A 27,715-nucleotide genomic window follows, 5' to 3' on the forward strand; every position below is an offset into this window, starting at 1 on the left:
GACGCTCCCAGGTTGAGGGCATCTCCAGACACCAGCCACAAAGGAACCCCGAGCCCGTGGCGAGATCTGTGAGAGGGGAGGCCGAGGCCCAGTGTTGGGAGAAAGTAAGAGCCTCTGCCTCCTAAAGCTGGCCTCCCATTTCGGGTAAACAAGAGCAGTCAAAGAGAGGCGTGCAAATTGAAAAGGAAGTGAAGGGGCGCCTGGGGGGCTCATTCAGTGAAGCATCCGACTTCGGCTCAGGTCATGGTCTCGCAGTTCGTGGGTTCAAGCCCCGCGTCGGGCTCTGTGCTGACAGCTCAGAGCCTGGAGCCTGCTTCTGACTCTGTGTCTCCTTCTCTCTCTCTGCTCCTCCCCTGCTCATTACTGTGTCACTCTCTGTCTCTCAAAAATAAATTAAAATAACCCTTTATTTAAAAAGGAAAAAAAGAAAAGGAAGTGAAGCTGTCTCTGCCATGCCTGGGCGATCTTAGCGAGTCAACGGTAACATCTGCCGCAACAATGGAGGAATCCGGCAAGAGAGCAGGGCATTGCGAGGCCGACCCGCAGGAGCCTCCCTGGAACCCGGCCTCAAGGGGCCGACAGAGTTGGCTAGAAAACGGAATGGGCGGGGGGTGGGGGAGGGGATAACCCTGTACCCTGTGAACAAAAATCGGTTCTAGAATCGGATTCTGAACCAGGTTTAGTTCATGGGGGCCGTACACCCAGCGTCTCATGGAGCGACTCCGTGCCTTGAGGAAAGAGGCCCCTTGTCCCAGGGAATGAAGAGTTAAGCCGCTGCTAAGCTTCCTCATGGCACGAGCTGCGGCCTGTCGCTTGATCTCTGGCGGGGTGGGGGGCAAGGAGGGCTCTGGAGAGAGTCCTGAGCCACCAGAGGGAAAGAGGAAAGGTGATATTCGGGGCAGCAAGGTGGTGAAAGAAGCAATGTTTCTGAGGCCAGCTGGGAGGGGCAGGAAATTCTTGCTCATAACTATCCTTGAAGCAGCCGAAGGTATTGGGTGGAAAAGGGGGCCCAGTGAGGGCCTGGGTGCCAGGGTGGAGCCTCTTTCTAGAGGAAGAAATTCATTACCTTCACCTTGCTTTGTCTGCCCAGCTGTTTCAACAGCCCCTTGGCTCTGTAGGTAGAGAAACTATTTGGGGTTTTATGTAAATTGGTGAAGAAAGACCAGCATTTTTGAAACAAGAGTGCATACGGAGTAGGGAAAACACCCACTCAGACAGACAGACAGACAAGGCTGAGCGAATGAACTGTGGCATGAGTACGTTGGTGGTTCGTTTCGTTTTGTTTTTTTAATGGAAGGTGGCTCTATTTCAGTTCTAAAAAATGTCAAGAATCCCATTCTGCTTTTACATTCTCAGTATACATTTTCAGAACTTTCCAGAAAAACTTACTACCCCCCGGGACTGCCAAAGTTATACAACTAGCAAGCACATTTTAAGAGACTGGTGGTGTTTCTACCTTCAGGTTTTGTTTTGATAGGAGAAGAGATTTTTTTGGTAGTGACTCACAGAGTGGGCCTCTGAGCCAAGCAAACGCGGTTAACTGTTCTGGGACCTCACCAGGCCATTAACCTGGGCAGCCTCCACTTCCTCGTGAGTAAACTGAGACCACGTGGCGATGACCGTCATGGGGCCACTGGAGTGTTGAAGTGAAAATCGCCCATACTGAGGGCTCGAGGGCATGGTTGGGTGCTCAGTAAATGGGACCATTGGACTGTGTGGTAATCTTGTTTGGACTTTCTGAGGACCTGAAGATCCCATTCTTTACCTGTGGTTGAAGATACGTGGCTCGCTAATTAATTCGCTTATGAGGCTTTGGAGAAATTCTCAAGGCCAGTGGGAAAATGGTGCTGTGTTGGCTGGTGTACTTGCTGTTGGAAGCCTGTCAGAATGACGTAGTGCTCTAGAGTGCATGGGCGAGAAAGAGAGAGAGAGAGAGAGAGAGACTGATGGACCTAGCCCTTAACATGCTTGGTAGAGCTGAAAACTACTCAGTCTTGACATCTGGTGACTGTGAATGAAGCCAACCTGGGGAAACAGAACATTAACGAGGAACTTGGACATTTTCAGGTCAGTCTTGTATACAGTGGTGCTCTCTGGCGCGCACTTCCTCCTGATTGCCAATCCCTTATGCCTTTACCCTTGCCCCTTGTCCTCGACTACCAATCACCACCTTAGCTCTAGAAAATAAAATCTCTTCCGTCTGTGGGCATGTTTCTGCATTATCTTAGAGGGTAGAAAAATAATGCAATACTTTATTTCACTAGTTGTGGTGGCCAGAGGAGAGAGGGGTCTTTCATGTTGTAGCTCAGGGGAGTTTTCAAGAAATAGTTTTTGTTGTTGTTGTTGTTTTTTAAGTCATTGAGAAATCTCTTTTGGGACACTGGCTTGCAGATCCCAGGCTTTGGACCAGCTGCATCCTAATTGCTTTGGGCACACCCAAGCTTTGCTCTGGAGATTGGGATTTGATGCATCAAAGATGAAGCCTTAGTGTCTATTGGTTTCGTCTTGTTTTAACTCTGCAGGCGGTTCCATGCGCAACTTTGTTAGAAGCTCTAGCTCTAGAGGCAGCTTTGCTTCTGTGACCTTGATTCTCTGGTCAGGATCCCACATTTGTGGAGGTTGGTGGTTTCTAGCAAAGACGGAGTCATCTGCTAAAATTGAATGAAAAGTACAGCACAAAACGTCTAAATGTGATCTCAGTTTTTTCTAAAGTTTATAATAGAGATGATTGAGATCTTAAACCCTCTGGCCTGTTAAACATGAGGAGTGCTCTGTGGAATGTCAGGGGACCTGGTCATTCTGGCTGATCTCTACCAGACCTCGTTCATACCTTCCTGAGAAAGTCCAGTGTCTGTCTAGCCTGACCAGGGTGAGGTGAAAGCCTTCGTTCAGGGTTCATAGGCTTAAATTCCTTAACTAGTCCATGTTAATGGGACTCATTGCCTTGATCGCCACGTGTTGCAAATGACACACAGAGCTACAGGTGCACAGAGATTTGATGCAGACCAGGAGTACTAAAGCCATTTCAAGAACAAATAGAAATGGCTTCCCTAGGAATTGTTCTACAAGATCATTAGCCAAAACTTTTTAGTCTTGTTAATAGGCAGGACTCCAATAGAGAGAGCATGGCCACGGAGAAAATCAAGAAAAAAAATTTCAGAATCTCTTTAATGAAGTAAATGTTGCTGCTTGAATCTGTTAAAGACAACACAAAAAAAATTACAGACCCATATCACTCTGAGCATGGATACGGACGTAATAAATATTAAACAGAATCCAAAACAACATTAAGAAAGTAATGCACCATGATTAAGTATCTGTTCCAGGAATGCAAGGTTGGTTCAATATGGGGAAAAATGATATATTCATATATATATTTGTTCATTAATATGTCAGTAGAAGGAAAGAGAAAAAGCATATGATTATCTCCATAGATGCTGAAAACGCATTTCATAAAATTCAACATCTTGTCCTGATAAATACATTCCTCAATGGAAATTAATGGATATTTTCTTAATATGACTGTATGTGTATGTGAGTACCAAAGACAGTGCCTTCTTTAGTGGGGGAACCTTAAAAACTAAGGGTTCCTCTAAGGACCGAAACAAGGCAAGGATACTCACTATCTCTACGTGTACTTAACGTTGTACTGAAGGTGCTAGCCAATCCAAGTATACAACAAATGTCAATTAGAGCAACTCGAAAAGAAAGAAAACCTATGTCTCTTTGCAGATGTCGCTCTAGAATGCCTGGGAAACCGTAGGGAGTCAATGATTCTCTAATAAAAGATTTCAGTGAGGGAGCAAGATATAAAATCAACATGCAGAAACCTGTAGTTTTTGTACATGCCAACAACCAGCAAAGGATGGGTATGCAGTTACAATAGCAACAAATAAGATAAAATACCGAATTAATGAACTTTAACAAATGTGTAAAATTTACATGAGATAACTTTATAACATGTCTGAAATACACAAAAGTTACCTGGAAAACATGTAAGACATCGCCTGTTGATAGACGGGGCAATTTGACATCACAAAGATATCCGTTCTCCCCAAGTTAATTTATAAGTTTAATGCACTTGTACTAAAAATACCATTGTTTAAACCATTAAGCTAGACAAGTAGATGCTAACATTCATTTAGAAATGTAAATATGCAATAATAGGCAGGAAACAATGATAAAGAAAAACCATGAAGTGATACTAGCCTTGCTAGATTTTCAAACGTGCTATAAAGTCTCTGTAATTAAAACAGTGTGGTACTGGGGCGCCTGGGTGGCTTAGTCGGTTAAGCGTCCGGCTTTTGCTTAGGTCATGATCTCGCGGTTCGTGGGTTCGAGCCCCGTGTCGGGCTCTGTGCTGACTGCCAGCTCAGAGCCTGGAGGCTGTTTTGGAGTCTGTGACTCCCTCTCTCTCTGACCCTCTCCTCCTCACGCTGTCTCTCTCTGTCTCTCTCCTAGAAATAAATTTTAAAATGTTAAAAAAAAAAAACAACAGTGTGGTACTGGCATATGAGTAAATGGAGAGGGCCAGCAGAATGGACTAGAAAGTCCAGAAATAGACCCAAGTACATATAGAAATGGTATATGCTAAAGGTGACATCCCAAATTGCCAGGCCAAAGAATGACCCTTTTTGAGAGAGCGAGGGAGGGAGAGAGAGAGAGAGACAGGGGAAGGACAGAGAGAGGGAGAGAGAATCCCAAGCAGGCTCCGCACTGTCAGTGCAGAACCCAGTGTTGGGCTTGATCTCACGAACCACGAGATCCTGACCTGAGCCAAAATCAAGAGTTGGATGCTTCAGTGACTAAGCCACCCAGGTGCCCCCAAAGATAGATTTTTAAATAAATGATCCTGGGACAGTTTGATAGATATTTAGGGAAAAAGATAAAATCAGACCCATCCCTGTCACCATACATAAAAATAAACTCCAATTAGATCAGGGATCTCGATTTAAAGTGAAATCTTACAAATATTAGACGCAAGTGGATGAGTTCCTATCGAATTTGGATGTAGGAAAGGGCTCAGAAGACACAAAAGCAAGAGGCAGCAAATGGTTGATAGAGCTGACTACTACATAAATATAAAAGATCAAAGAGTTTTCCGAGGTAAGAAAAAACCATAAACAAAATTAAAAGATAACAAAATGGGAGGAAATATTGGCAAGATGCCACAGATAAAGCGCCATTATTCCCTGATATATGAACTCTTAAAAATAGGCAAAAAACAGGGCGCCTGGGTGGTTCCATTGGTGAAGCATCCGACTCTTGATTTTGGCTCGGGTCATGATCTCACAGTTTGTGAGATGGAGCCCTGCGTTGAGCCCAACTGTCAGCACAGAGCCTACTTAGAACTACTTGGGATTCTCTCCCTCTCCCTTGCTCTCTGCCCCTCCCCTCTTCAAAAATAAATAAATAAAACTAAAAAAAATAGGCAAAAGATATGAACAGGTAATTCACATACACTATTATATATATATGGCTCTTAAACATATGGAAACCTCTGGGCACCTGGGTGGCTCAATCGGTTGAGCATCCAACTTTGGCTCAGGTCATGATCTGATGGTTCGTGGATTCGAGCTGTCAGCACAGAGCCTGGAGCCTGCTTCAGATTCTGTGTCTCCCTCTCTGTCTGACCCTTCCCTGCTCACGCTGTCTCCCTCTCAGAGATAAATAAAACATTAAAAAATTAAAAAAAAAAAAAACCACATGGAAGCCTCATATGTAAGAGAAATGCAAGTTACAGCTACGCTGAAAGCTGTCTCACCTGGCAAAAACGAAAGCAGGGGGCGTCATACTGTACTGGTGAGGCTGGGGAGGGAGCAAATATGCCATCTGTGGCTGGTTCATTAGTAACGCAGGGGAGTCTGGCAGCACCTCACAAAGCTACGTGTGCGTTTTCTTTCCGTCCCAGCATCCGCTTGTAGGAACTTATGCTGAAGATGCACTTAAACAACACAAAACTGCATGAGAACGAGGGTATTCACTATACTGTCTTTTGGAGACAACCTAAATGCCTATACATAAGAGAGTTGTTGAATAAGCCACGCTACGTCCACACAGTGGTGCACCCCTCAGTTTAGAAGAGAATGAAGAAGAGCTCTATGAACTTAAAAGAGTATTTCCAGGTTATAGTAACTGGAAGAGAAAATAAAAAAGGGGGCAAAGAAGTATCTACAAAATGGTAACTTTCTAAAAGGGAATAAAGGGAAAAAAGAAAATCTGCATGTTTCAGTTCATTTGTGCGGAAGGAAACATGGGAAGAATAAACCAGATACTAGTGACATTAGTTGAATTGTTATTTATAGAAAGGAGTTGGAGGGAGAGATCCAGGTAGAGGTAGAAGAAGTGAGTTGGGGAGCGTGGCACTTCTCAGTATACTTCTCTGTGTAGTTCTGATTCTTGGAACTGAGTTTTAAAAAATATGAAGGAAACAAAGATTGGAGGAGGAGCCTATAATAGGATACAGAAGTACAATTAAACATAACCTTATTTCAGACGAATAACATAACCACACTACAGTGGAAGAAACAGAGAACAAGCCCAGAGAACTTTTAAACACACTATTTGACTATATACCCTCAGGCTAAAGACAAAAGAACTGTAGATAAATAGTGAAGGCTAGTTAGTAAGTTTGTTTTTCACAGTAGCATGGGTCGGCAATTCTGAAACCACTTTTTGTGTATTACAGTATTGAGCAAATAAGTAAATATATTTGAGATAATGGGAGCCAGATTTCTCCTTATTGGAGAGGGAAGTTACAAATATAGAAAGGGGGAGAACAGAATGGACCTTGTGGTGTTGAATTGGGATTCGAGCTTTCAATGGACTTCAATGGTTTTTAAGATGGATGGATGGATGGATGGTTGGATGGATGGATGGAGGAAGGACAGATGGGTGGATGGGTGGGTGGGTGGATGGATGGATGGATGGGTGGATGGTTGAGATGGGAGGAGGGGAGAGAGGAAGGAAGGAAGGACACACTTTCTAGCTATTTCCTCATACCCAATTCTGTTTTATAAATGTCATTTTTTTGCTAAAAAGAACCAGAGCTCCATGGAGAAAAGACTAATTCCAGGGCTGGGTCTGAGAAAGTGAGCCTGGAACCTCTTCTTCTGCCAGAAAGTGAGGAAATGCTGAAAGATGACAGGGGTGTGTCACTAGGGCACAGGAGCCGGCCTGAAGGAGCTTACACTTGCCAAGTCTGGGGTAATGTGAGCATCAAAATAAATAATGATAGGAGAATATGTAGTCTATTAAAATATGAATCCACAAATCTATTCTGATATAAATAGATAAATAAGTGGGAGAGACACACAAAAAAAACTCTTCCTTATAATAGAATCCCATCAAGTACATATGGAAGAAATAATGGAATCAGAAACTCATTATTTGGCAGTCATCAAATAAATAATCTATTGAAGCAAGATTCATCCACGGATGCTAAAACTAGTAGATTAAATCTGATGAGAAACATGATATTTATCTCCCCACAAGTACTTATTAATTAACAGTGGAAAAAACAGTAACTTTACGTGGAAGACCTGGCACACACCACTTAAGCAAGTGGATCAGAGTTAACTCACCAACACGGGGACAAGGCAACTCCATGTGCCTCCTGATGTGAGGCACCGAGAAGGACACAGCCTCACGAAGAACTCTGTTCCTGCCCCCAGAATGCTGGCCCGAATCTCATCATGAGGAGATTGCAGATCATCTAAATCAAGAGACATTTTACAAAATACCTGTAATGCCTTCCACTCTTCAAAAGAAATGTCTAGATCACGAAAGACAAAGTGAGACCAAAGAACTGAACCCGATTAAAGGTGGCCAAGGAGACATGGTAACAAAATGTAACAAATGGTCTGGATTTATCGTGAACCAGAACGAAGACCATGCTTTACTGCCAAGGGCATTGTTAGCTCAGTGGGTGAAATTTGAAAAACTCTGTAGATGAGATCAGGAGTTGGCAAACTACAGCCCTCAGGCCAAATCTAGCTTGCTGCCAGTTTTTGTACCACTTGAGAGCTCCGAATGGTTTTTTTATAATTTTAAATGATTGGGAAGAAAAATTAAATGAATAAAATCTATACGACATTCTGGAAAAGGCAAAAAGGTGGAGGCAATAAAAAGATCAATGGTTGCCAGGGTTTGGGAGGAGGAAAGAGGGATGAAAACCTGGGGTGCAAGGGATTTTTAGGGCAGTGAAACTATTCTATATGGTAGTGGAATGGTGGATACAGGGCATTATATGTTTGTCCAAAACTATAAAACTGTATAGTACAAAACGTGAACCTGAATATTAAACTGTGGCTTTTAGGGGCACCTAGGTGACTTAGTGAGTTAGCATTTGACCCTTGATTCTGGCTCAGGTCATGATCTCATGGTCCTGAGATCGAGCCCTGCATTGGGCACTAAACTGAGCCTGGAGCCTGCTTAAGATTCTCTCTCTCCGTCTGCCAATCCCCCGCTCATGCATGTGCTCTCTCACTGTCTTTCTCTCTCTCTCTCCAAAAAAAAAGAAAAAGAAAAGAAAAGAAAACTGTGGCCTTGAGTTAATAATAACATATCCGTGTTGGTTCATCTGTTATAACAAACATCCTGCACTAAGATGAGGTGGCAGTAATAAGGAAGCAAGTGCGAGAGTAAAGGTGCCTATGGGAATTCTGTACATTCTGCCTAGTTTTCTGTAAACTTACAGCTGCTCAAAAAATAAAGTCTATTAATTTTTTAAAATACTGTATTGTGACACTCGAACAGTATATGAAAGTTAAATTTCTGTGTCTACAACATTGTGTGGAAATAACTAAGCTACACTTACTTATTTACATGTTGTCTACACCTGCTTTTTGTGCCTGGATAGCAGGGTTGAACAGTTGCAACAGAAACCCAGTGACTCCCAAAGACAAAATATTTACTCTCTGACTTTTCACAGGAGTTAGCTGACCCCCAGGTTAGATAATAGTGTTATCTCACAATATTAAGTTCCCAAGTTTGATCATTGTACTCTGATTACACAACATCCTTGATTTTTAGGAAAGATACACTGACACACAGAGAGATAAAGAGGCGCTATGGGAGCACCTGGGTGGCTCAGTTCTTTGGGCATCTGACTTCAGCTCAGGTCATGATCTTGTGGTTCGTGAATTCGAGCCCCACGTCAGGCTCTGTGCTGACAGCTCAGAGCCCGGAGCTGCTTCGGATTCTGTCTCCCTCTCTCTCTGCCCCTCCCCTGCTCACACTCTGTTTCTCTCTCTGTCTCAAAAATAAATAAACCTTTAAAAAAAACTTTTTTTAAAGGTGTTATGGCTGCAACTCGCACGTAGTTCAGGGAAGAAAAATTATGGATAGACAAACAGATGGAACAGCTTCTGTGGTTGAAAAGTTAACGTTTGGGAAATCTGGGTGCTGGGTGAAAGACATATATCAATTCCTCCTACTGTCCTGCATCTTTTCTGTTCGTCTGACATTATTTCAAAGAGAAGGCTTGAAAACAAAAGCAAAACAGCATGAGCCTTACATCCAGCCAGAACTTGACTTGCGTTCCTGACCTGCTGGCTCTGTGGCCCTCCAGAAATGGTTTCGGCTTTCCCAACACTGTATCCTCATCTGATTTGTGAAGCTTAGATGAGATATTGCATTGAAGTGCCTCTCATAGCACAAAGATCCGGCATCAGTTCCAGACAAGTTGAAAGTCTACCCGGTGCCTGCAGGGAAACGATTCCCAGATGTCTGCTCGCCACGTGGTCAGGATGCGTCAGCATCTGTCTTCTGAAACGGCAGCCACGTCTCACAGTAGAAGGCCCTCGGTGGGGGTAGATGACTCGTGGCAATGGCCATGGACGCGCTCCGTGAGGAGCCCCTACACCTCCAGCCACAGCTGTTGGACTCCGATCGGCCTGAGCCCTGGGTTGAGAAGATCTTGTAACCTGGGGACCGCTAGTGGACGGGCTTAGCGCATGATCTGAGTGCCCGTGTGTGTTTGTTCAGCAAAGGGGCTCGCGTCCAGAAGGATCTAGGATCAGGACTGCTGTAGAGGCGTGGTGACGGAGGTGGCCGTGGGTGCCGTGACAGTCTCCGTCTGGTTGTCCATGTGCAAATTCTGTAACTGCACTGGTCTAAAGTGGAAAGAGGTGATGGCCACTCACCCATTATTTATGTGACCGTGCCAGGGGTGAGAACCCATGGATTTTGTGTCCATCTTGATTGAATAATACAGACCAACAGCAATAAATGCGTGGTCTAAGAAGACAGGTGCCTTGTTCTAAAAGCTGAATCCACAGACTCCTTCCCTGTGAACAGCGGAGTGATTTAGCAGTAGCAGAGATGCTATTATGATGTTAGAGATGGGGAAGATCAGCCGGAAACTTATGTTTGGTGGTTATGCTAGGAAGTACAGAAATTAAACACCATTTGCAGCAGAGGGTCTGACCCACGGCATCCTTCAACAGATGTCCAGGTGGGGCTTCTGCTTCTGGGGAGCGCTGGACAGGGGTTGCGATGTGCCCTTGAGCAGTCCAAACTCCCACTTCACCTGTAATTCAAGTACTCATCCTGTTATACATTGAGAGAGAGAAAAGGGAATATGATGTAAAGTTTACTTATTTACAGTATTCCAGGAGTTCACTGATGACAGGTTCTTATAGCTTTAAATGTCAAAGCCAGAAGGTAATGGAAGAATATATGAATAAACGTGTTGCGTGCCTGTGTGCATGAGTGGCTGAAATTATTCACAAGTAATAATAACCAAAAGAAAGTGCTGCCTTTAAAAAGTCAACCAAATAGCTAGTTCACCCAACTGTTTATAGCTTTGCTATGTGGGTTCAGGGACCCAAGACCTAAAAGGGAGTGTCCTGTAACCCCGATTACTGGTGTTAATCTAAATGCTTTGTAGCCCTATATTCAGATGTTAGTGCTTGTGTAGATGGAAGGGGGAGATCGGGTGGAGAGGTACAGAGGACAGGCTTTATCTCTAGAATCTTTGAGGAATGCTAAAACACACTCACATTTGGGGCATCTGGGTGGCTCAGTCGGTTGAGCATCGGGCTCTTGATCTCAGCTCGGATCGTGATCTCAGGGTTTGTGGGTTTGAGCCCTGCCTAGGGCTCTGTGCTGACAGCTTGGAGTCTGCTTGGGATTCTCTTTCTCCCTCTCTCTCTGCTGCTTCCTCTCTGTCAAAATAAATAAACTTTAAACACACACACACAGACACACATTCCACTGCTCCTCCCCCTCCCTGACCACCCTCTTTATCCCCAAGAGGGGGTCGTGGGAGGTCTTCTGACATTGAGAAGTTGTAGGATTCACACAACAAAGAGAAAGTGCTGTATTTAAATAACCACCTGATATCAAACCTCCGTGTCTGTTCTGGTTCCTTCTTACAGAAACCAGAGCAAGTGTTCTGTTTTTCTCTCACCCAGGAGAGATTTAGAGATGGAGCCCCTTACTTGATGTTAGTTCTGTCAACACTGGGATTTGAATTTGAGTCTTGATCTGACTCCCTGTCTGTGCCTCACTGGGGTGTTTTCAGAGTCCCTCAGGAACCTTTCCAGTCCTGCCAGGATCAGTAGCCACCACCCTCCCCCACCCCCCACCCCCAGTTCTGGAAGACTCTGTNAGCCACCCAGGCGCCCCTGGAGACTGCTTTTAAAAGAAAAAAAAAAAAAAGATTAAAAAAAATTAACTCCTAGAGTCAGACTTTTTCAAAACAAAAATATCTTAATATTTTAGCTTTATTAAGTCCGCCCAAACTAATGGTTGGTGTTTACAACATAATACATTAAAAAAAATTTTTTTTTAAGTTTCTGAAGTGAAGCTTAGCACTGTTTCCTTTGAACCACGCAGACGTCAGCGGGGTTGTGCGTAGTGGGAATTTCTCTTCCAGTAAAGTTTTGAAAAATCAGAAATAGTGACTGAATGAATGACTTCCTGGGACCTTCTCCTCCTTGCCACCTCCCTATCCCTTTAATGGAGTTCTTTTTTACACATAGAAAAGAGGGGAGGGGGACTGTCTGAGAATGTGTCTTTCTTTTCTTTTCCTTTTTTAAAATTTATTTCTGAGAGAGAGAGAGACAGCATGAGCAGGGGAGGGTCAGAGAGAGAGAGGGAGACACAGAATCTGAAACGACTCCAGGCTCTGAGCTGTCAGCACAGAGCCCGACACGGGGCTCGAACCCACAAACCGTGAGATCATGACCTGAGCTGAAGTCGGACGCTTAACTGACTGAGCCACCCAGGCGCCCCAGAGAATGTGTCTTTCTGAAAGCCAAGTAAGGCAGGGGGAGAAGACATCAGAGAAAAGAACAAGGAACCAGAGTTGAGGGAGGTCCTCTGTGCCTTGAAGATGCGGGCGGCCGCGGGCACACCCTTTCCCGAGCCCATAGGCAGTCCGTGCCGGGACAGGAGGCAGACTCAGCCTGCTCATTGCATGGGGCACAGGCTCCCCAGGGGACGACAGACAGCGAGGGACCAGCACAGCCGTACGTGCATTGGTTGAGTTATGGGGGATCCTTACAGCGAGCCTGGTGCGGCTCAGTCTCCCATCCCTGGAAAGGAAGAGATGGGTCCCCAGCTGGTGAGCTGGCGGATGCGTGCTTAAGCTACGTAAAGCTAAGTTGAGTTTCAGTAAATCTTTTTTTAAATAGCATTGTTCCTGATTATAAAATGATTATAAAATGAATGCCCTCCCAGTGCAGAAACACTGGAAAATTCAGAAAAGTACAAAGAAGAAAGTCAAAACCACGTGAAGTCTTAACTACCCAGAAGCCGCATGGGACGGCATAAAGGAGAGATTAAAATCATGAATCGGTTCTACCCCCACCTTCTGGAGATAACAGCCGCTGTTGATGCGTGTCCCTTATTTTCCTCTAAATGCACCCAGGAAGGGACAGCTTACAAAGAAGGGGATCAAATGTGCTGTTATCAAGCATTCCTTTTATCGTCTGTAAGATATTCAAATATCAATAAGATAGCAATCAAATAAGATATCGATAAGATGTCCATAACTATACATCCACAGCATCATTTTAATAGCTCCACAGTCAGGAAGTTCTCCAATCATCAGAAGCCTCTTTTGTAAAATATATCTATGGGAATTTGTTTAAAAGGGGAGAAAGTCTAGGAGAATATGCACTTGTAATGAGAATATGCACTTATTTTCTGCTCTGCACTTTCTGTATTATTTTTTTAAATATATACACTCCTCAAAATAAGCAGAACTAGCATTGTGGTATATTTCCTAACAGGTTTAAAAGGGTACTTTATTTTATTTTATTTTATTTCTAGGAGAGAGAGAGAGAGAGACAGCATGAGCAGGGGAGGGTCAGAGAGAGAGGGGGTCACAGAATCCGAAACAGGCTCCAGGCTCTGAGCTGGCAGTCAGCACAGAGCCCGACGCGGGGCTCGAACCCACGAACCGCGAGATCATGACCCAAGCGAAAGTCGGACGCTTAACCGACTAAGCCACCCAGGTGCCCCTAAAAAGGGTACTTTAAAACATCTTTTAGAATCATGCTGTATATAGGGTTTTGCCTCCTATTTTAATCACCTGAAGGAGTCCAGTGGACATTTGTCACTATCACAGATGGCTACGTGATAGGTTTTCATGTGAGGATGCTATGATTTCTTTCATTCCTTTATTCATAGACTGTGTTGTTTCTGATTTTTCGCATTGTAAGGCTGTGATGATAAATGTCCCAGAATTATTTTGTTTCTCTGTCTGAAAACTTATGAGGATTTATTCCTGGAAGAACAGCTGCCAGGTCAGAAAGTGTAAAGTTTTAAAGGCCCTGATTGATTACAATCAGACTGGTTTTAAGAATTTCTGCTCCTTAGTACTATCAAATAAGCTTTTGCTCATAATAAAACAGGTGCTGTAGAAAACTCTGATTGTCTTATTTAATTTTAAAGCAGAGCTTTTAGTTCTTTTGTTAGAAATATTTATAAAAATTGATTACAAATATATCTAAACATACTTTTTTTGGGCCAGAATTTTCAACATAATTTTTTAACATTTATTTATTTTTGATAGAGACACAGAGACAGAGAGAGAGAGAATAAGTGGGGAAGGGGCAGAGAGAGAATGAGACACAGAATTCAAAGCAGCTCCAGGCTCTGAGCTGTCAGCACAGAGCCCGACGTGGGGCTTGAACCCAACAAGCGGTGAGATCATGACCTGAGTTGAAGTCGGACGCGTAACCGACTGAGCCACCCAGGCGCCCCTGCATACTGCTTTTTTATTTAGCAGTGTGTTGCAGTCATTTCCTCCACGTTGCCACATACTCTTCATAACTGTCATATTTAATGGGAATTATTCCACGGACCTCATGTACCACGGTGTACCCAACGATTCCCTATTGAACACATAGGTTATTCCCAGTTTTACTTTTATATCTCTGAGGTGAATGTGGACCGTTTCCTTAGGTTTGAATCCCCAAAATGGACTGAATGGGTCTGAGTTTAAATTTTTATTCATCCAGAGTTTTCACGCAGGTTCATACCAGCCAGTCTTCTAGATCATTCTTAATTATTGAAGCTTTATTCCAGCCACCTGGTGAAATTCCAGACATTTCTGTTGGCTGAGCACCCCCTAGGTGCTGTGATGTCCTTAGCAACCAAAGTGGTCACATTTGTAAAGTGACCCTTTGGGGTCTGGATGTTTGAGACTCAAGAGAAGAGTAGAAAAACGGAGCGCTTTTCTCGTGTGCCCCATTGGTACCCAAGTGAGTGCATTCTGCTCCCACTCACAGAAACCTTTTATTCCACAGCCTCCGCAGACGAGGACAGAAAATACACAGCAGCGGGGGGTGTAATCATTATGTGATCCCCTCCTTTTTTGTCTTTTTCTTTTGCCTTTTGTGAGAACATCATCGATTCGGGATGGAAATGCACTTATGGTGCCTCCTTTCTGCTAGAGCAAATCCTAGCGGCTTCGTTTCCAGAAATGTAAAATTTGCGAAGTTCATAAATGCCTCTTTGTTGACCGTGAGCCGTGTGGTTTGGCCCCCAGAGTTATCTCAGATAGCACAAATAAATCTGGCGGCCTCTGGTTGTCTCAGACCGAGCATTACCCCCTTCCCTCGTTGTCTCCCTCTTGCAGAATTTCCTCTTGGCCTTCAGCTGCACAAACTCCGTCTTCTCATCAATATGCCCTGTTAACTGCTGCCAAGCCTCCAGCAGTTGAGTGCATATGTTCCCTTAATCATTTCTCTTTGTTCTAGAAGTCTGTGTTTGGTTTCTAAACCTCCCCCACCCCCTCGCCCAACTCCACCATCACCAGCACTGGCCATCCACAGGACTGTGTTCTGTCTACATGTTTATTTAAAGAACATCCTAGATGGCCTGCCATTGAGAGAGCTTTTGCTGTCTGCTCACAATGTGCTAAATCACCACCCCCACCCCCGCCTGCTCCCCTAGAAAAGGTCATTAGCTACCCCCAACCGCCACCAGAACCCCGCCGCCTTAGAAGCCCAGGTGAGGGGTTGCTGGAACTTTCTGGAAAGCACGAGGCTCCGAGAAGACAAGTGTTACTTCCCTGCGTGGACAGAGATCCCTTCTCTATTTTCCGCTGGTCCGACCCAAGAAAAGGACGCTTTATTCTTGGAGCCCGACAGTGCATAGGAACAGTCGGTCTCAATGGGTTATTCACGGTGTCCAAGAGAAATACTTGTCGAGCTGTGCTTCGTGGAAGATGGAAGGTAGGCTTGGCACGCCTACGGCGGGCAGCCTGCTCGCTGGGAGTGCCCTGTGCCTGTCCGGCCGCTGCCCCCCGCCCAGCGTGGCCAGGCTCTTAGCAAGGGAAGGGGTCTTCCGGGCCCCTTGACACCATGGTTCTGCGAGCATCAGTGCCAGAGTCTGCCAGCCACGGCGCACCGAGAGAGACTGTGCTGTTTTCTCTCTGCTTTTAAGTGTGTTTCTTCTCTCACCAGCTGTGCAGTCCCACCCCCTTCCCTGAGCCCCAAGAGCAGATGAAGACCCACCAGATCATGGTCTTTCTTCAGGGCCCTTTCTCCTGAGCCCCTGGGGTGCGGGGTACTATGGAACCTTGGGAACTATCATTGGAAACTTCATATGAATACCATCTCTCCACTGTCCCTCCTCTCCCCTCTTCCTCTCCTGGAAGTCCTTCAGAGAGCCAGCAGCTTCATCCACAGTGGGCAGACTTGAGTTTTGCTCGGTTTAATCAATCCCACCATGAGCCATGCTCACCGAGTACCTGGTCAGCGACTCCTGGGAAGGCAGAGGAGAGCCTTCCTCACGCGGAGTTAAAATATATAGAAAGTGGCTGGGAGGAAATTCTCAGTGTGAGGGATCCCCCCCACCCCGCCTTCCTTTTCTGGAAAAAAAAAAAAGGTTAGTATTGACTCATTTGGTGGAGATATAAGGCACTTTTCTACCTATCCCCAAAGGGAAGTTTGTATTCTTTTAAATGAAACCATTTTAAAAGCAGAACTCAAGCCTAAAATGATCCAAGGTTCTCCAGAGTTCTCAGAAGGTGTAGATTTATTTACTATAGTTAAAACATAATTAGTTCTCAGGGGATAGTGTATCTTTTAAACGGCTTTATTGCCACCATATTGGTTTTCTGAATAATCAGAAACTTCTGTTATGATTATGTTCGAGTGTGCGGACAGAAACGCGCTGTAAGTAGAAACAAATGTCGGGAACTGCTAGTTGTCACTAAAGAAGGGACACCACCTCAGAGCGGGGAAGAAAGAACCTGATAGGATATTCCAAAGAAATAGAATCGAGCAATGTCTTAAATAAACTCAGAGCTCAGGCGGGTACACAGGCTTCCCCCACCCCAATCTTGTTCGATTAAATGGTGTTTTCTTGGGCTCCTCTCCTTCGTTCCTGGGACAGAGGCTGGGAGTGGGGTCGGTGTCCCTCGAAACCTGGAAAATGGCCCTTTCTTTCCCCCACATGCTCGCAGATGAGTGCAAACAGGGTCCCTCCGTGTGTGTGAGCTGCGGGCTGCCCTGTCCTGTCCCCGTTCTGGCTGACCAGTCTTTCCCACCGTTTGCAGGTTGATGTTTGAGATCCCGCAGGAAATGGGGTTAATAGCCATCGCAGTCCGCCAAACACAGGGCAAAGGTCAGTCGTCTTTTGTTATCGTTTCTGCTGTTTTGTTTTCTAAAATCTGTGACTCTTGTGGCCAGATTGCCAGCTGATCGTGTGTGCTGATCGTAGAGAAGACGCGCATTAGAAGTGCTTGTTTTCACAGCCCCTAAAATGGAGGAAGAGGACAGGAAATTGATCAGAAGATTGAGACTTTTAGTACAATTAAAAGCATTCTCTCACTGAGATGGTTATTAATCACTGGATGTTCTACTGGGAATTTTTTTTTTTATGTTTATTTTTGAGAGAGACAGAGAGACAGAGCGTGAACGGGGGAGGGGCAGAGAGAGAGGGAGACACAGAATCCGAAGCAGCTCCAGGCTCTGAGCTGTCAGCACAGAGCCCGACGTGGGGCTCGAACTCACAGACTGCCAGATCATGACCTGAGCCGAAGTCGGACTGAGACACCCAAGCACCCCTGGGGATGGTTTTAACATTTAGTCATCTACATCTTGTAAATTCCTCTTTCTGACACATTCTAGGCATTGCAGTGCATGAATCATGACTGTGTTCTAAAGACATTTGTTTGCCTGAAGGTTCTCTGGGAGGTGCCTTCTGTGTCCCTATTAAGTGTCACACGGAGGAGGCTTTCCGTCTGCTATCCCCTGCCTGGGCTGTACTGGAAATTCCATGCAGCGGGCGCTTAGATCAATGATCAATGCCCATTCACAGAGTGACCACAGAGCTTCCGCCACCTGCTGACCCTCGGAAACGAGAGCCCGCATCCTCCCAGAATCCACTTGGGGTCTAACCGCAAGCAGATTCCGCGCTCAGTGACCATGCAGGAGGCACTTGCCCCCGCCCCCGCTCCAGCCAGCACCAGGCCAACCCAAACGTGCTTATAACTCTCAGAGGCTCCTTACGCCTTTCTCAAAAGGAGCAACGAAATAAGACATCCACTGTTTTCCACTTCTTTCCTTTGAATATGTCTTTTGAACGTAACTCAAAGAGAAAATTCATTTTATCCAAAGCCGGGGGGCTCAATATGGTGGTTAAAAAAAAAAAAGGAAGGGGGACATAGAAGAACTTTGATTATACTTCTCATTTTGATCACTTTATTTTCTTGACTTCTATTTTAGGAAAAAAATAGCTCAGAGAGTTAATGCCAGGGATTACCTTTTAAATTCAGCTTCCTTTTGCCCACCCTTACAGCAATGAGATTTAATTCACGTACCAGACAGTTCCTGCATTTAAAGTGTACAATTCTGGGGTTTTTAACATACTCACAGGGTTGTGAAACTATCTCCACGATACGGGTCGCTTCTAAAATGTGGCTCCCAGGACTTCTCCTGGACAAGGCAGACCCGGCTCCTTCTCCTCACTGTCTTTGTTTCTGCCTGCATGACCATATGGTGAGAATTAAGCTGACAGTCATGTTCAGACACTGTAAGACTTCGAATCATCAAAGCCTAAATGATACGCTCACTGAGGCTGAACATTCTGCCACTTATCAGAAACTTGTTGAGCATCCCAGCATCAGATTTTAAAAAGCTTCTCTGTTCTTGAGTTAACCCCAGAATCTCCAAGCATCCTAATCAGTCTGGGTGGATTCCACACGTGGCTCTGAGTCCTGGGCACATTTTCAAGACGCTGTGTGCAACTGACTCTTAGCATGGCGATGTGTCCGCATTCCTGACGGGGCCTGTGTTTCCAGGGCGGGGATCGAATGCTTGGCTGAGCCCCGTGGGATGCGCCTTGTTCACCCTGCTCATCTCCATCCCGCTGAGGTCCCAGCTGGGACAGAGGATCCCGTTTGTCCAGCATCTGATGTCCCTGGCTGTCGTGGAGGCGGTAAGGTCCATTCCTGAGTACCAGGTACGTGCGGCTTCTTCACCTTCCATCCCTACCCTACGTGTACATCCCAGTTGGCCAAGGTGGTGTGTGGATGTGTCCGAGCAAGAGAGGCATCTAGAGTTGCAGCCTGCTCTTTGCGAAGCTGGCAGCAAAGCGCTTCCAGAGTTTGGAGAGTTCGGAAAGCTCCATCAAGTTTTATGGCAGCTTCAGCCTCGCCAGATGTGTTTCTTTCCCAGAATTTCCTTCCTGTGCTGCTGTCCGATGTATCAAGCATCTTAGGGCAAGCCTCTTTTTATTTCTTTTTTCCTTTAACTGAAGCATTTTGGACTGGATGGGCCATTTGTGTCTTGTGAAAAAGGCTTATTTTATGGACCTAAACAACCTTCTCATTTCCTACCTTCATTTAGCACAGTCACTATTGGGCAGAACAGTCCTTTCTCTGTGGCCGCCCAGGTTCAACATGCAGGTTCATTTTGGGGTGTCTGCTCCCAGCTGTAGGGCAGGGGTGCCGGCTTCATCGTTCCCGTTGGCTACTTTAGTGTCACTTACTAAGGAGACGAGAGACCTATGAACACAGGCACTGTATCCACCTCCTCAGTTTTCCTGGAAGAATTCCACATGACTGTAATCAGGGAGTTCCTGGGGCGCCTGGGCAGCTCAGTCCGTTAAGCGTCCCGCTTCGGCTCAGGTCATGATCTCAGGGTTCTGGAGTTTGAGCCCTGCTTTGGGCTCTGTGCTAACAGCTCTGTGTCTCCCTCTCTCTCTGCCCTTCCCCCACTCATGTCTGTCTGTCTCTCTCTCAAAAAATAAACATTAAAAAAAAATTTTTTTTTAATTCCTTCCCAGGCTCTCTCCCACCTACAACTCTTACGTGAGGCTGAAAACAATTATCATGTTAATTCGTGAAGTCAGAGGCTGAGACCAGACTCTCAAAGGGGCCTGTGCTCATGTTTCACCAGGAACCAGTCGTCCCCAGTGCCCCTGAGCCCCCTCCGATGTGGTCCTGTCCTCACGGTCACTGTGTGTAGGACTGGGGTACGTGGTTCCCATGTTAAGACCCAGGCTGAAACATGACATTTATCACCAGGCATTCAGCACCCTTGCTCTCTGTATCTGAAGGGCTTGGGCTCAAGCTACAGAGTTCCCACACCAGCATTTCTCACCCTCTGCGCTGTTGACCTTCGGGCCCCCATCTCACCCATCTCAGGTGGGAGGCCTTTGTCTGCAGCCGCTCTGGCCTGCTCCCGCTCAGGGCCGGCAGGCTTCGCCCAAACCTTCACGGGCTCAGACATCGCCCCGCAGAGAAGGCAGGCGAGAAGATGAAGTTCTCTTGGGAGGTCAGGGGAGAATATCTTAACCCTAGCAACAGGTTCATTAGTCTTGGGAAAATAAATGAAAATTTAAAATTTAAATTAGCCTGGTGAGGTTTCTCTTGGCTTCGATTGTGACCTTGTAGCCTCCTTTGGTAACTTAGCGAGCATTCTTGGAGTGCCTGCCGGAGGGGAAGGGCTGTGCCAGGCGCTGCAGGCAGAGGGAGGTGAGGTAGGAGTNCACAGCTGAGTCTCACCTGTGTGATGTGACTTTGGTTTGGGATTGGAGGAATTCTTCCTTTGTTTCGTTTTCCGTTTTTACTGAGACAGAATTGACTGTGGCAGTTTGAGGCACACCGCGCAACGACTTGACATCCTTGTGAAGTGAAGTGACATCACAGGAACTTAGCACCCATCACCTCCTATAGTTACCAGAAAACATTTTTTCCCCTTATGATGAGAACTCTTAGGATTTACTTTCTCAGGATTGATTTATTTAAAGAATTTTTTTTTTTTTTTACAGTTTGAGAGAGTACGAGTGGGGAAAGGGAAGAGAGAAGAGGGAGGGAGAGAATTCCAAGCAGGCTCCATGCTGTCAGCACAGAACCTGATGCAGGGCTCAAAGCCACAGTCTATCAGATCTTGACCTGAAGTTGGACGCTTAACTGACTAAGCCACCCAGGCACCTCTCAGTATTTATTTTTAACAGAGTCCATTAGGCTTACATAGTACAGCTCTGGGATGGTTGAAATAGGCCCCGGTTACAGAGAATTTGCCTTTCTTTTGTTATTTAAAAATTTTTTTAATGTTTATCTAATTTTGAGAGAGAGAGCGAGAGAGCACGAACAGGTGAGGAGCAGAGAGAGGGGGAGACACAGAATCTGAAGCAGGCTCCGGGCTCTGAGCTGTCAGCACAGAGCTCGACGCGGGGCTCCAACCCACAGGCTGCGAGATCATGACCTGAGCTGAAGGCGGTCGCTTAACTGACTGAGCCCCCCAGGCGCCCCGTACAGTTGGCCTTTCTTACTCTTTCATCAGCACACCGATGGTGCCTGTCTCTCTGGACCAGAGGCCCTTACTCCTTCTGGAACTTGCAATGTGCTGCCCGCCGCCCCTCTCACTGCTCCTTCTGTCCGCGAGGTCCCCGCTGGGCGCCTGTAGCCCTCCACCCCCACCCTCCTGCTCTCCTCTCCTCTCCTCTCTACGCCTGGAAGTTCTGTTGGCCCTGGGAGGCCCAGCTCCAGTGCCATTCCTGGAAACTTCTAGCTACAACCTCCCTCCTCTAAATAACCTTTTGGTATTTTGAAGGTCTGAGCCACTTTTATGGTTTCTCCTGCGAATCGCTCTGGAGCAGCGATTATTTGTGCAGTTATTTGTGCTCCTGGTTGCATCTGATAAAGTAACCAGTTCTGTGAGTGCAGTAGTTTTATTTGGGTCCCAAGGAGCCTAACGTAGTGCTTTATACCCGGGGGGCCCACAGCAGCTGTTTGAATACATGGTTGAGATAGTATAAAATAAGCACACGGCCTTTCTCTTCGTCTTGAAATAGATGCCATTGTTCACCCGCCCCAGAACCCACAATTCCGATTCCGTAAGCCGCAGCACTGACTCGCCAGATCGCAACTTGCGAAGAAAATCAGGAGCCCAGGAGCGGGGCCAGCGCACAAGAAGGCTGCTGCCCACCTACTGCGGGAGCTGAGCTTGGGCGGGGAGCGTGTTGGGCACAGGGGGCCGGGGAAGGCGAGAGACGACAAAGAAGGAGACCTGTGACAGTGTCCAGGCCCACAGTCTCCAAGCTACAGATTTTCGACACCAGCGTTTCTTGGTCTGGACGCTGTTGACCTTGGGCCCCCATCTCAGGTGACATCCGCGGGGGGCAGAACAGCATCCTGGCGCTGCTCCCACGTGGCGCCCGCAGGTTTCCCTCAAGCTGCGACGACCAGAGACGTCTGCAGCGATGCCCAGTGTCCCCTGGGGTTAGGGCAGCAGGATGTCGCCCTTGCTCCGGCCCCATGGAGATCCCTATTCTAGATAGGAAGGAATATGAAGCTCCCTCCCTTTCAGTTACAAGTCACGGTGCACACCCCCCACGTTTCCTTTACACTTTCGTTCCTTTGTGCTTCTGCGTTTCTTCTCTCTGCCTGGAATCCCCTGCAGAGCAGAACCGAAACATATTCCCACTGGCCAAGTGCAAAAGGCCTTGGAGAGAGAAAGGGATTGCTTGGAAGCAGCAGGCTGTGTCGCACAGTATTCGGCCCCCTGCGGGCTTGGTGTCAGAAAGCCCAGGGTTTGGGGGCGCCTGGGTGGCTTGGTTGGTTGAGCATCCGACTTCGGCTCAGGTCATGATCTCACAGTTCGTGAGTTCAAGCCCCGCGTTGGGCTCTGTGCTGATGGCTCCTAGCCTGGAACCCACTTGGGATTCTGTGTCTCCCTCTTTCTCTGGCCCTTCCCCGCTGTCATGCACTCGCTCTCGAAAAAGCAAATAAACATTTAAAAGAAAAGCAAGCAAGCAAGCCCTGGGTTTGAATCCCAGCTCTGCCACTTCTGAGTGTAACCGCAGACCAGCCAGGCAGTGTCTCTCAGCTTCAGTTTCTTCCTCGTTAAATAGGGACGAAACTAGTACCCACTGTGGGTCTGGTGTAAGTAACATACACACTAGGGCCAGCATGGGGCTCAGGGCGGCGCTGGCCCTCCGGGAAGGAAGAGACAGCTCTGTGGGATCAGAGGCCATCAGCTACCCTGCAGTCTTTCGTTTTATTTTGCCGAGTGCCTTTCTTCTAGCCTCATATGTCCCGATTTTTTTCTTCTCCCCACACATGGCATAACCTGGCTGCCAGCCCCGGGCCCAGGAGACCTGGCAGTTCCAGCACCCACTGGGTCTCAGCGGGTCTCTGTGCCCCCACTTAAGAGTCCTGGCAGGAGGTGGGGGTCTGGGTGGCCCAGCCCAAGGCAGTGGACCACCCTTCTACCGTTCCACTGTGACCAGGACTCAGGCAGGGTCGCCCAGGGCCGCTTCAGGACAGAGAGGCAGGGAGCCACGGAACAAATCCTTTCTGTTACCTGCTGACTGTTTGGCAGTGTTGTGAGGCCCTTCAGTAATAATTCAGTGAACCATGTTCCTCCCCTGCATCTCTGTAGGATTCTCCTTGAGATATTTCTACCCACCTTTTATGACATTGGTTAATGTATGGCATCTTTCTGTCTCAGGCGTGAGCTCCTTAAGGGAAAAGGACCCCAAGAGTATAATTCTCTCCCTGCCCCCTACCCAGCACCCTATAAGTGCTCACTGCTGGTGGGTTTTGGTTTTCCGGTGCCTATACATTATGTTTGCACTATACTGTGGTGCAATGGCATTACATCTAAAAAAGCAAAGTACCCACCTTAACTAAATAACATTTTATTGTGGGGGCGCCTGGGTGGCTCATTTGGTTAAGCATCCAACTCTTGGTTTCGGCTCAGGTCATGAGCTTCCATTTCGAGAGTTTGAGCCTCTCATCAGGCTCCGCCCTGACAGCTCAGAGTATGCTTGGGATTCTCTCTCTGCCCCTCCCCTGCTCGTGCTCGCTTGATCTCTCTCTCTCAAAATAAAGGAAAAGCTTAAAAAAGTATATTTTATTGCTAAAAAATGCTAGCCATCATCGGAGCTTTCAGCGAGTTGTGATCACTGATCACAGATCACCATAATAACCAAATAATGGAAAAGTCTGAAACATTGTGAGAATTCCCAAAATGTGACACAGACACACGGAGTGGGCAAGGGTGTTGGAAAGATGGCGGCCCTGGTAGATCAGCTGGCTCCGCCCAGGGCTGCTGCAAGCCTCCACTGTGTGAAAAAACAGTATCTGTGAAGCACAATAAAGACGTATGCCTGTACTGAGATAATGAACAGTGCTGGGCATGGGGAAGATGCCAAAATTTATGCCAGATATGTTCTTTAGGTCTCTCTCCCAGCCCCCAAGGTGGTCCCTTTACACTGGATTGTCCCAAAGATTAGCTGTCAGAACCAGAAGAGAGGTTGAGATCCCATGTTCCTTTAGATTCGAGAGTATCCCACTCATCTTCCTTTGCGCTAGATGACCTCTCCCTTTGTATCCTGTGCTCGCTTGATTAATGCACAGATTTTCCTTTAGGATATCGACTTACGAGTGAAATGGCCCAACGATATTTATTATAGTGACCTCATGAAGCTTGGCGGAGTTCTGGTGAACTCAACACTTTTGGGAGAAACGTTTTATATACTTATTGGTAAGTTTTTAAAGCCCTTTCCTCCACCTTTTTAGATTAATAAAAGCAAAAATAAAAATGGTTTAGACATGGCTACACTGGGGGGAATGGATTATCATATGGGATTACTTTTTCTTTGAGTCCCGAGTTACAGAACACAAGATGTATGCAAAAGAGGCCAGAATGGTTGAAAGCCCTTCAAAGGGGCTCAGCGTTCTTGTCCATGGCCATGGGAACCACCAAACTGGTATCACATCAAACAGGTTTTTGATTACACCTCTCCACACGTCTGCTCCCTGTTGAATGGTGAAAGTAAGCATTGAATATGCCATTTTATGATAAGCAAAGAAAGTTAATATCAAGGATGGGTCTCCTGGTGGTCTGGCATTCTTAATGGGGCCTTCCCAGGCCCTGAAAAAGTTGCGTTCTTTTGGACCTTTAGAAGAAGCTTCAGGCCCATCAAGATGGGCTAAAGAAGCCTGTTTCCCCTCAGCGCATCCGTATCAGGCAAGGAGATGGATTCAGAAACAGTGTCAGAAGTTCTTAGGCTCCTGCCCATCTGAGCATCAGCTTCTCCCTAATGCCCAGGAGAACCTAACGTTCAAAAATTAGCAACGGACAGAACACGTGTGACGATGTGTCAGAAATACCAGCCAGAAGTACAAAGCATATGTTTCCAGTGCTGCTCCCCACCGGCAGTATTATTCTGAGCAAACTGCCTAATATCATCCAGGCTCCGCTTCCCATTTTTAAATGTGTTTATTAGGCTAGATGCAGATATTCTGAAGGAGGGCCCACAGGTATCAAGGAGGCCCAGGGAATGCTTCAGGAGCTAAGGAATTCTGTCACTGGGGCGGCGGGGGGACGTGTTCATGTGGGGAGAATTTATAGCTTTTGTTAAATTCTTTTTTTTTTTTTAAATGTTTTATTTATTTTTGGGAGAGAGAGAGAGAGACAGCGTGAGCAGGGGAGGGTCAGAGAGAGAGGGAGTCACAGACTGAAACAGGCTCCAGGCTCTGAACTGGCAGTCAGCACAGAGCCCGACGCGGGGCTCGAACCCACAAACCGTGAGATCATGACCTAAGCGAAAGTCGGACGCTTAACCGACTAAGCCACCCAGGCGCCCCAGCTTTTGTTAAATTCTTAACAAAATCACCTCTGGGAGGTGATGAGGGGAGAAGGGGCATCTTTGAGAAAAGATTCAGAGTCACCAACAAGGATTTTCTCTGGTCCTTGGAAAGGCGTAGCCTAAGCTGGCACTGGTCAGTATTCCTATTTTCCCCAGGACCTGGAATTTTCGGAATATAAGGGAGGTTTTCAGCACTGTACACACTTACTCTAATGCCTTCCCCTCCGTGCTCTGTGTGTTGTCGAATGAATGAACAAATGAACAACTGCTAATTCTGTCCCCGTTGCTGTAGTTATGTGTTGTTTCCAGATGTAATTTATATTGCTTTGTATTTTAATAGCCGGTATATTTTAAAAAAACAAAACTCTGAGGCCCATCAATCCTTCCTTTCATGCTGCAAATGGCTCTGAACATTTACTGAAGAATACTGTTATTATAAATGTCACCATTCTATCTGAGACGAGTGTTGGGGGGATTTTTTTTCTCAGAGGCACTGAAAACAAGATAGTCTCACTGCTGCGTTCTTGCCGTATTTCATTTCTTATTGAAGACCTCTCTGAGGTTGATTCAGGGCCCTGTTGAAAGTGAGGTTTGACTTCTCTGTAGACTGTAGCTCTCCCGGAGAGGATGGTGATATTAAGTAACCGCGGAGACAAGGCTGTTCAAACCCCACGGCTGGTAACTCGCTCTCCCGAAGCCGTGGTTTAGGAGCCTGTAAAAGAGCCACTGAACATGGTAGGCCCCTTGCCAGCAGCGTAACCCTAGCACCAGAGACTTCCAAGGCTAAAGTATTAAAAGATGTGTTCTAGGTGTATGCCACGACCAAGGTTTGAAATCTCTGCATCCAGAGTTTACTCCTTAAGACCTGAATAAAGTCCTTTATTTTCAGACGTGTGTTCTGTTATTCAAGTCGGAAAAGAAACGAGGTTTTACTTTATGTTGGGCTCAGTGCAGACCTGCAATTCTTGGCTCGACCCCATGAAGGATCGTTTCAGAGGCCAGTCTGAGGAGCTCGGCCCCGTTCAGAGCTTCTGTTTAATCGAATCGAATCTGCCTGGCTCTCTCTCCCCGACCGATCTGCAGTGAGGTTGGGGTGGTCCCCACTTGAACAAGGATAATAAAGGAAGGGTGAAAAAAGGAACGTGGTCCCAAAGACATAAGTCATTCTTTAAGTGGCCAGAGATAATAAATTTGACGTGAGGGAAAGGGAAGCAGGACGCAGGGGATACAGGCTCTAACTTCTTCCAGGTGGTTGAGAGGAACGGGTGATCCTCCCAATAGGCTGAGCCACTCGCGCTTTTCAACCATTTGTGTTTGTGGCAGGCTGTGGATTTAACGTGAGTAACAGTAACCCCACCATATGCATCAATGATCTGGTCACGGAATACAATAAGCGACACAGGGCAGAGCTGAAGCCCTTCAGGACTGATGAGCTCATCGCCAGAACTGTGACGGCGCTGGAGAAACTGATCGGCACATTTCAGGACAAAGGGCCCGACGGCGTTCTTCCCCTTTATTATAAATATTGGGTACACAGGTGAGTGCTGACCCGTCTTCATTCTTTTAAAATGCCTTCACCCAGTTAGTAGTTCAGTGTCTTAAAACAAGAAACTGAGCACAGGTCTAGATAACTAATTGTTTACCTTTTCGATGGAGAAAAAAACTGGCGGACACCATCTTGAGCCAGTTACCATCGGCAATGCCAGGACGAGCTGGCATCCTAGGCCTGCTGCTGACGGGATGCAGCGAGAAGGACACAGCATCACCGGAGAGTTTTCCAGCGTGTTTATTTAAATCGTAGAACATTCTAGATAACAACAGTTTTGAAAGTGAGATCCCCCAGGGGCAGTAGCATCCTCACCTGGGAACTTGTTAGAAATACAGGTTATTCTCAAGTGCCACCCTGGGCCTCCTAAATCAGAAACTCTGAGGCTGGCCGAGCATTCGAGCACGTTCATGTTTCAATACATGCTCCAGGAGATCTGCTCGCACCCAAAGCTGGAGAGGTGCCGCTATCTACCAACTGGCTCCCATGCTTCAAAAATGGCAGTGTCCTCAAAGACAAAAACTGAAAAGAAGGTGGGAGATTTGGTTGAGATTAAAGAGGGCTAGAGAGGCATGACAACTAAATGCAAGATGCGACTCA

At 46.5% G+C, this 27,715-nt stretch overlaps 1 protein-coding gene across 1 annotated transcript in view; it reads left to right on the plus strand.

The window, feature by feature from the left end:
* Nucleotides 1-27,715, plus strand: part of HLCS (holocarboxylase synthetase) — a 223,286-nt gene that overhangs the window by 191,207 nt on the left and 4,364 nt on the right. The window contains exons 6-9 of the mRNA XM_077765496.1: nt 17,021-17,088; nt 18,767-18,927; nt 24,347-24,461; nt 26,893-27,106. Of these exons, the coding sequence (XP_077621622.1) occupies nt 17,021-17,088; nt 18,767-18,927; nt 24,347-24,461; nt 26,893-27,106 (558 nt within the window). The remainder of the gene's footprint in view (nt 1-17,020; nt 17,089-18,766; nt 18,928-24,346; nt 24,462-26,892; nt 27,107-27,715) is intronic.

Source organism: Crocuta crocuta, unplaced genomic scaffold (genome assembly GCF_008692635.1).
Source record: "Crocuta crocuta isolate KB4526 unplaced genomic scaffold, BGI_CrCroc_1.0 scaffold84, whole genome shotgun sequence".
Classification (NCBI taxonomy): Eukaryota; Metazoa; Chordata; class Mammalia; order Carnivora; family Hyaenidae; genus Crocuta; species Crocuta crocuta.